Genomic DNA, 10,000 nt, shown 5'->3' on the forward strand with positions numbered 1-10,000 from the left:
CCTCTCTCTGTTTCTATTAGCATTTAATTTTTTTATAAAACATATTTCTAAATGTTGTTGTTGTTAACTTAACTGGCCACGTGCTACATTGTGAATGAACAGGAGATCTAAAAAAAACAGTCATATAGGCTGGTTGCCAGAATCAATACGCAACAAAGCTTGTCATAAGACGGGCTTTTACAAATTTCTCTCCCTTCTCCTTTTTTTGTGATACATGGCTCTGGTGTGATTGCAAGAAGGAGATCCACTTGAATGTAGGGTAGGGTAAAACCCAGAGAGCAAGATAAAAAATAGATTAACTCACTTGTAGTTGGGTTGCTGAGTGCAAGAATTTCCTTTTAAATGTAAGAGAAGCAAGCTCGGTGGGAAGTCTCCTAAGGACAAAAACAAAAGAAAAGAAAATTTAAGTAAAACACGCTACTAACAGTAACCATGTTTGAGGAGTATCTTCAACTGGAAGAAGTGAAAAATTAAAAGAGAGCAAGCACAACAAGAGTGGGCTTATGCTTCCTCAATAGCCATGCTATTTTTCAGGTATCACAAACCTCTGACTGACATGCTAGACCCCTCTCTTTTGCCAACAAGGCACAGTTGGGTAAAATTGGATATTTAAAGCTTTCTCTCCTATTTCTCGAATTCCATAATTTAATGTTTGAACAGGGTTTTTTTTTGTAACCCTTGCTGTTGATGTCCATTTTGTGCTTTTTGGTATGACAAGGTTGGGTATCAAGTGACAGAAAAAAACCTCTAACCTGCATCAAAATCACTAATCTTGTTATCTGAAAGATCCAAAAACTGTAACTTTTTCAACACTAGGAGATTTTCCACTTTACTTATTTTGTTTCCAGCCACTGTCAGGAATCTGTTGGAAAGGGAACAAAATGAGAAATGGCACTCTTTCAACCTACTCAAGCTAAATTTAGCCAAGTTGAATTTTTTTTTACAATGCTTACAGGATTCACTATCTGTACGAAAACTACCGGTAATAGTTATTATAGTATTAATCATAACCATTACAATTTTCTCAGATTTGATTGGTGCATTAACAGCTTTATTTTTCACTAATTATTGTACAGGGTTGTAATTGGACAGTGAAATCGAACAGTTGGCTGTAATCGGACAGTTACATCAGGCAATCATATTAAGTGCACTCAGCTTTATCCACCAATCACAGAATTTAGCACAATAACCACAGCAACTTTGACCACCTTCCCTACCAAACTGAGGATTTTCCAAAATGGACCAATTTTGTAACATGAGACAGTGAAAAAGGAATGCATTAAATGCAAATTGTAATGGTTATGATTAATTGGTAACAGGACTTTGTGTTGTCCAATTCGGACTGAAATCATACTCATGCTTAAACAAATCGGACAATATTTGCTAATCACTGGTATTATTACAGACCAAATTGGACTCCACTCAGTCCTACTGCCATTATTGATTAAGTTCCAAAAAAGAAAAATAGTTGAATATGGGTCAAGGTTACATTGATTTGGAGACAACATTATCACTTACTTCAGTCTGGGAAGGACTTCAAGATTTTCAAGTCTTGTTATTTCATTCTAGATAAAACCAATTTTTGTTTGTGAACCGTGCAATAAAATCAACACATTTTACATTAGTCCCCTTGTTTACAATAATAGTAGTTCATGAATCTTAATAGCTTGGCCCTGGTCCTATGGAGTTTCAAGAGCCCCTCTATAAGCTATTATCGTCCATCTTTTTTTTTCTACTTGGCACATCTGAGAACTCTGGGGGTTCTTGAGTTTCATTCCCACTCAGACCACTAACTTGGTAGTCTCCATTTAACGATTTGGACACCGGCAGCACTTTTCAACACCAACACCACTGACATCTCTGCCCCCTCTATGGCCTATTTTTATACTTTAGCCCTTGACAGTTGTTTTCTCGTTTGGTTTTCCCATGAAAGGTATTGAGCTACATAGTTCATTCTTTGCATTCATTTGGGATCACAAATCAGGCAGCTATAGCAAGACCTTTGAAATGAGTGAGGTCTATGAAAAGTAAAATGAAGTGCTACTCAGTAAAGCTTTAAAAAAATAATCTTTTATCTTCTCCCTGCTACCCACCACCTGTCACTCGCCACCTGTCACCTGTGGAAAAGTGCTGCTGTTCGGATGCACTTATTATAGGCAACAACTTGAAGACTGCATGCCTCCTTCTTGTTAGGGTTCTTAAACATTTTTCAAAATTTGGCCAATAAAAAACCCCTAAGGGGAACCACAAGTTTTAAATAATCTGTCATATTATATGTCAGAAAGGCCCTAAGCAGTAAAAAAATGTCACAACAGACAAAAACAAAATTTGTATCATATAATATTATTTCCTCTCTTTGAGCTAACTAGTTAGTTTATTGTAATAAAAGCTAAGTACTTACGTTCTGTAAGTATAAATTAGTGACAGGTCCAAGGCAATCTAAGTTGTCAATTTCAGTTATCCGCTCACGGTCTAGTCGGACATGACTTAACTTCAATATTTCAGCAGCACTATAGTCAAGAGTAAAATCATCATCAGAACACAAAGTCATTAAAGGCTCTCTCTCTTCGGTGGGAGAGAAGGAGAGGCTCTCATTCTACCCACCCCCAACCCCAGTACCTTGGAGAGCCCGCTCGCAGGCTATTAAAGGGGATGACCTAGACTTTTCATGCAATTGAAAAGATACCGGCAGCAGCAACTACTGAACCTGTGTTACTCCAGTTCTAAGTTAAACTCCTAAGGGCAAGAAGATTGTTCCAGATGTGATAATTTATCAGAGATTGGCAAATGGAGAGAGGATGAACGGCTGGTGGAATTGAGGCCAACTTTGAATTTGGGTCAAGAGAACACAGGGGCACCTTTGAAAAGGACAAGCAGAGGTAGCGTGATGACTCATCATTTGGAATAAATATAAATCCAATGGCTTAGAGGCTATGCAATTCATCAAAGGAAAAAGTATAAACGAATGAGAAAGACTCCTGCTTTGGTGGTAAAAAGAATACGGAAGGTATCTCTTTTGGTGGCTGTGCTACTCATAAAAGGCTTGTAAGTGACCGAACAGACACTGAGCCACCAACAACAGGCAATCCTTCTTCTTCTTAAGAGGTCAGCTGCCCTCCTTGTAAAATGAATCAGGATACATCATGTGCTGTCTTTTCTGTCACAGTTAATTCTGTTGTCTGTGGTCTGGGTGTTCCACCACCCAAAAAATATATATATGAGAGGTAAGGGGCAACTTCACAATTCAGGGTCACCACATGCAAATTCCTCTGGAGCTTTTGAAAAACGAAGCACAAAACAGTAAGCACTTCTGTTATTCAATTCTTTAGTTATGCCGAAGGTTTATAGTTTCAATTGTTATTCTTTCTTCGAAATGCAACTATTAATTATTCTTAAGCAGGCACTGGAAATCGGTCTATCGGTACAACTTACATATCATCTGATGCTTTTTCTGTCTTTTTGTACAAGTTTCGTTTCGCAATTAAGGAGACCGAAATTTTCTGACACTTTGCTGCAACAAAACGTAAATACATAATAAGCCGACAGCGAAAGCCTTTAAAATAAAGGAAATTAGAACCTCTCAGCAAGGTTTTCAAGGAAACCCAAAAAACTTACTTTCCCTCCCAATGAAACTTTCCATTTCTTTTGCAGTGCTACATAAAAATATGGTGTGTGAAAGTTTGTGGCAAGTTGTTGGGTCCGCCGTGTATACAATGCTTGGTAGCCATGCCTTTCATCCAACAGCTGGGGCCCGTTTCTCGAAAGTCCCGAACAATTCCCTTTGTATCTCAAGAACGGAGAGAATTTAAGTCGTCAAACTTCACAGTTATTTTTCTTTCTCTTATCTTGAAAACAGGTTAAAAGATCGGCTTTCCAAAACAAGCGGTTGGCGGTTTTATAAATGGCTTTTCTGGCCCGAAAAGTTTTCGGGACTTTCGAGAAACGGGATCCTGTCCCCTATTTTATTGCGGGAGACAGAGGAGCCGCATTTCCAATTTGGTCAAATGACATTTTCGCAGCGTCAACAAGGAACTATTTCAAAAAAAGAAATAGTAGTTTCGTTTCCGGAATGGTAAGGGCAGGAGAAAAGATAAAATACTGTAGTGTGGATCACTCGGTCTGTCTATTGAAACTCGCAGTTAGTAAAATATTAAAACTACAGCTCACTTTGATCGGATACGGCGCGACAGGAAATTTTCAGAATAACTACAAGAGCTAACATCTTCGCGACATAACATTTACAGCAAAAATTCATAGCATACACGGATGCGTAACTAAATATAAAATATTTAAAGAAACACTAATTTAAAAGAAAAGCGGCAATACAAAATGCAGCCTTGGATTCTCATTTTAAAACCTGTTGACTCAGTGGTACGGAAGAAAATCAGGTAGCGCATTCCACAGCTTGGCTGATAAGTACAGTGAGAAAAAGAATTAAGACCATAACTGGTTGTTTCCGGGTTTATTGAGGAACAGACTACAATTTCCGGAAAGATCATACTAAGAAGAAGACCGGAGAGAAAACAATATTTTTCACATACAGTAGCAGGAAAATCATTAAAAAACAGACTTTTATACAGTAATGTGAAGAAATTATGAATGAGCTTATTGCATAGAGATGTAGATTTTGACGTTAGTGGTAAGAGGACAGGTAATCTGCAAATATAAATCTCGTTATTCTCTTATTTACATCGTGCGGTTCCTTTGACACGAGGATTAGAGCGAAAAAAAGCACAAATTTGTCGCGTATTTTCTACGACAAAAACTTGTTCAGAAATCAACAGTGTACGTTAACTGCACACACCAGGGCTACTGCTTAGGCTTGAAATCGTCTTCTCACTTTTTCCTCCGGCAGCGCTTCAGCCATTTTATGAGGGCCAGCCTAGCCTCGTGCCTCTCAATAGTTGCCTCGTTCATGCCAAAAAAGGGATTCTGGGTAATTCTGCCATTCCACGACATGGGAAGACCCTCGATTCTCATTTCGGAGATTTTTTTTTTGTCGGGCCACCCAGTCCTACCAGTAAAATACAGCATCGATTGAAGTTTTTAGCTTTCAAAACTTGCCCAATTTCTATCGGTAGGTCCTGGAATTCGTCCTCAGAAAACCAGGAAAGCCGATTAACACTAATCCCAGATTAAAAATTAGCTAAGGAGTTTATTTCTCTACTCCCAAACGTTGTTCAATGCTGATATTTGACAAAATTTTACATTGGAAGAAGTCAATCTTGCATAACAAAAATAAGCGAAAGGAACTTTCACCAAAAAGTTGGAAATATGAAACCAAAGTTTACGCTAATCCTGGATTAAGTTAATCGGCTTTCGAACAATCGGGCCCAGAAAGACAACTTCATTTGTGAACCACCATGTTTTGGGCGTCCCAGTCTGCATGAAACCATCTCTCACCTCACCGTTACGTTCATGCTTATAGAATCAACTGAAATGTCAATTCCTTGCAAAAACCAGCATCTTTTTTCGGTATCGTACGTATCCTAGAGCAAGAACATTTACGCATGCGCTGACGAAATGTTTGCACGAAAGAGAAACACGCAGTACGTCCAGACATGGCGCTGGAGTGTCGTACCAAACGAGACATCCCAGGATTTCAGGATTTCGATCGCTTTTGGAAGCAGTTGGCACTTCGCTGCTTTCAGATACCGACCTTCCTTCCGGTACGGCATTGAGGGAGGGAAATGTCGGCCTCTAAACCATATGAGACAGATCCCACTCCTACTCACAGCTCCAAACCGCCCTTGCCAATTTACCATAAGTTTCTGATGGCTTTAATATTCACCGGAAAAGTCTTTTTAATTCTCATATGGTAAGCACTGTAGTCGCAGATTACGAAGTGTATGCACGCGCCCTCCTAAAGGTACCATACATACATGCACAAACTTATATTTCATCTCGAATTTCAGAATAACTGGAAGAGCTAACATCTTCGAGACATTATTTAATCTACGCATTTGTACTACCCCCTGAAACCTACCAAGACTCTAGGCACAAAGACACTACTTAGCAGGGTAGTGACAGGAAATACTTTTCCCGGCACGGAAAAAAAACGGAGAAATTCAACTCATAATCTGACCTGGATTGCCACATATGGCAACCCAGTAAAAAGGACCCTGTATCATGCATCGTTCCTTTAAAAACTGAATGAATTTACCACATATCTGCAGCTCACTCTGAAAAACATTGAGGTTTGCATAGCAGATAGCAAAATGCAAGGCAACCTCTCCCACTTTTTCATTAATTGGTCGGGTAATGAACACATGACTGTAAAGCAAGGAATGTAATTTAAAGAACCTTAAAAGGTCATGTGATCAGCTGCTGTGTTTGCAAGCAAAAATGCAATTTTTTCATAAAAGTAAATTTCAATTCGCAGAGTTTAGTTTAGTGCACCAACATGCCGCTTCCAGAACACTACCAAAAAATTTTCAAGAAATCTTAAGAATATTTACTGTATGGGGTTGGGCCTTCACTACTGAAGTATCATATCTGCAGTGATTGTCTCCAAGAATAAACAACACCAGACAATAATCAGGCAATAGCAAGGTTTGAAAGATCAGTTTATTACGAAAAATATGGTCAAGCCGCACTGGGTCAATATACCCAGAAAAATTGATAACAAAACAATATTCTTGTCATTGTTGTTTATCTTACTGTGTATCCCCCAGGTGTGACCTCTCAGCTCTAAGTTACAAGGGAAGGGAGCCTGCCAGCCATGAAAATACACTATAAAATAATTACTATATAACAGTACAAAGACTGCTCATAATTCCATTTCATTAATTCTGACATATCACAGGATGATTACAAAGATGTGCAACATAAGTCATGGAGGAATTTTAAGAGTACTGCTAGTTGAAAATATTGGCAAACATGGTTGTTATATTGGAGGAAAGTAATAAGGTTCATCCTACAGTTATGACCTGAAAAGCAATTAACTAAGTGGGTCATAAACCTTATTCCAAAATGGCCTCCATTTTAGTAATCTTTTGTTTCCATGAAAATTGGCCCTTACAGCCTCGCTTTCAAACGTAAAATTCAAAAGAATATTTAACCTTGAACGAGGCCATAAGGGCCAATTTGCATGGAAACAAAGGAATACTAAAATGGTGGCCATTTTAGAATAAGGTGTAAAACTGTGTGGTATCAACACTTAAAAGATGGATAATATCAAATGATTGAGTTTTTCCATTGCACAATTTTCTCTTTTCGAATAACAATAATAATAATAATAATAATAATAATAATAATAATCATAATAATAAATTATTAATACTAATAATGAGTTACTATAACATTACTACTAAATTATTAGTATCATTAAGGTGACTCATACATACCGGTACTCCTGTGAGGTAGCGGGTGGTCTTTTTGATAATTCTTTTTTTTGTGTGGTATTACGGTAATTTATTGAGAGATACTGGAAAATGAAACTAGGGGTCCCTGACACCCAAGAAATAAGAGCCAGAGGAGTTTCACTTGCATTTTGAAAAAACACACATGAAATTATATGGCACCTAGATGCTTTCCTGGCCTTTCCCTTGCTGCTAAAAGTTACATGATTAAAAAAAAAAAATTCAAAAGTCTTTGTCATCAGACCACACAACGTTAAAAATTGGGGACTACCTGTTCCCTGTTACAATATCAACCAACAGGAATTAATCACAGATTTTCACATAATGTCATGACAGCCATGTATGTGTTCTAAACTAATCTTTCAGGAATTGATGTCAATATGGTCGGTTACTGTTCGTGTGAATGAAAACTGAGATTTACAATCACACTTTCCCCCCAAAAAACAAGCAGGCTCTAAAATAAACGGCAATGCAGCCTCAACTTTTTTTGAAGGGCATTGTTGATACAATCATCATACACTATAGAATGTTAAGAGCAATATTATTTTTGCAATCAGTATAAATAAACTGGTGATGGTCCTGCCATGGTTTATACACCTTTGTCCTTCATGAGAAAACTTAAAGCCTTGAAACAATAAAACTAAGTCATTCAATTTCTAGGAAATTTGGTTAACAAGTTTCCTGTTCAATAGCCAAAAAACTACTCTTTCCACAGTCACCAAACAAAACAGGTGCTGCTTATTAACTATATAACAAACAAATACTAGCTTGATTTCTGAACCTTAATCACTCTGTAATAGAAGACAAAAAAAACCCATAGTATTGTAGTCAGCTTGAGAGTGAATGAATATTCTTCTTTCTCAGTTATTGCATAAATTTTTGAAAAATGTTAACATAATACAAAATTTACAGATAAATATTCCATGATTCAGAGCTGTTAACTTTGCATTATCTGGTTAGCTATGATTTCTATTAAATATATGAAGTCGTAGATTGATTATCTATTGTAAATTACTTGAAGGGTGGTATACATTGAGCAATTTTTTTCCTTATGTCATCTGGGGAATCCTGGAAGAAAAGAAATTAAAATGGCTGTCAAAAGTAATGACAAATACGCAACAAAGGTAACATCTCTTTAGGGAAATGTTTCTTTTTGTAAACAAAAAATGTAAAATTAATGTAATTTGTTTACCCATGGGACACCTTTAGAGCGCACAGGAACTTCTTCAACATATGTTTGTGCAATCCGGATTGAATGGGAATTTGACAGTGTTGCTGTTTCTGGATAGGGGAAAACCAGAGTACCCAGAGAAAAACCTCTCAGAGCAAGGAGAGAGCAAACAAAAAACTCAACCCACATATGACACTGGGAATGGGAATTGAACCCAGGCCACAATGGTGGGAGGCGAGTGCTCTCACCACTAAGGCCACCCCTGTTCCCCTTGGTAGTAAGGATAGACAAATAAATTGGTGACCCAGTTGTTTACATTTTAAATGGGAATAATATATATACAAATGGTTCAGAACTGCAGTGGCAGGATGCAAGGAAATCAGTAGTTATTTGTAATGCACAGTACAGTTAAAATCATTCCTGCCAAAGATAAATCCAGCCAGTAGCGAGAACAGGATTTGAACCTGGTGCAAACCAATGCAAATCCATACATGAAGTGAAAGTTACAGAGATCGTCAATTGAAAGTCAGATTAAAGCAACTTAAGCAGCTGCAAGCAAACCTGAAAAATATACTATTTTCATATATTCTAAAATCAGAGTGTACAACAATAACGACATAACTTTTACAGATGAATAAGATCAATATTAAACGGAAGGTCAGCAACAATTCAACAAACCTCAAGTCCCTATTATTAAGGAAATCTTGAATAAAATAAAAAGAACCTGAAGGGTATGGGCATCACTAAATTCAGGCCTTCCGATAGGGTGCGACAAGAAAACAGAAATTTATTGTGTGAACTTTTCAAAACAGATTATGGGACAAGGAAGCAATATTGTGTGAAAAATTATGCAAACTGTGCAACTTTATCCTGAGCTATTTTAAGCTTGTTTTACTAGGTTTCAGAGTAAGATGACCAATTTTGTGTTGAGCACAATAAAGACAATTTGAACATTAGGGAACAATAATTAAGCATCTATGCTTAAATTGATTTAAAAAGACAAATCAGGTAAGTAGACTGTCACCCATGCGAGGTTTTATCCATGAACTTGGCTCAACAAAACTGGGTAGGAAGCACAGTCAAACTACATACTGTGTACATACGAAAATAACTGGTAGTTTCTTGCACATTGTTAGCAGCTTGATTTAAGCTTTATGTACTGTACAGTAAATTGCTGTTCCTATCACAAATTTGGCGGAAGATGGCATCATGTCTTCTGATTCGAAGACAGAGCGGGTGTTAAACTACGATATTTGAAATAAGTTGCAGATCTTCTGCTGCTGAACATTTTGTTTTTGTTCACATATATATCAGTAATTTTGATTTGGAAGCTTGAAGAGGATTTGTTTGCACTGTGCCAATAGGCAACTCTTTTTGATTGAACTGAACTAGCACCAGGCCTCGAAAGTGTAGGATACCAGCACCTCGAACTTGATTGTCTACAAAAACGAAGAGTCCACAGGTTTCC

The 10,000-nt window shown here is 37.4% G+C and overlaps 2 protein-coding genes across 2 annotated transcripts in view; both read right to left on the minus strand.

Annotated features, from left to right (window-relative positions):
- Positions 1-3,758, minus strand: part of LOC138041931 (leucine-rich repeat-containing protein 46-like) — a 14,001-nt gene extending 10,243 nt beyond the window's left edge. Inside the window, exons 1-6 of the mRNA XM_068887628.1 lie at positions 3,616-3,758; positions 3,433-3,511; positions 2,402-2,510; positions 1,519-1,565; positions 753-862; positions 305-374 (exon numbers count right to left, since the gene is read on the minus strand). Of these exons, the coding sequence (XP_068743729.1) occupies positions 305-374; positions 753-862; positions 1,519-1,565; positions 2,402-2,510; positions 3,433-3,511; positions 3,616-3,640 (440 nt within the window). The 5' untranslated portion in view covers positions 3,641-3,758. The remainder of the gene's footprint in view (positions 1-304; positions 375-752; positions 863-1,518; positions 1,566-2,401; positions 2,511-3,432; positions 3,512-3,615) is intronic.
- A 2,791-nt stretch (positions 3,759-6,549) lies between these two features.
- LOC138041939 (coenzyme Q-binding protein COQ10 homolog B, mitochondrial-like) overlaps positions 6,550-10,000 on the minus strand; it is a 9,594-nt gene continuing 6,143 nt past the window's right edge. Inside the window, exon 6 of the mRNA XM_068887639.1 lies at positions 6,550-8,429. Within this exon, the coding sequence (XP_068743740.1) occupies positions 8,416-8,429 (14 nt within the window). The 3' untranslated portion in view covers positions 6,550-8,415. The remainder of the gene's footprint in view (positions 8,430-10,000) is intronic.

This window comes from Montipora capricornis, chromosome 1 (genome assembly GCF_036669925.1).
Source record: "Montipora capricornis isolate CH-2021 chromosome 1, ASM3666992v2, whole genome shotgun sequence".
In the NCBI taxonomy this organism is placed as follows: Eukaryota; Metazoa; Cnidaria; class Anthozoa; order Scleractinia; family Acroporidae; genus Montipora; species Montipora capricornis.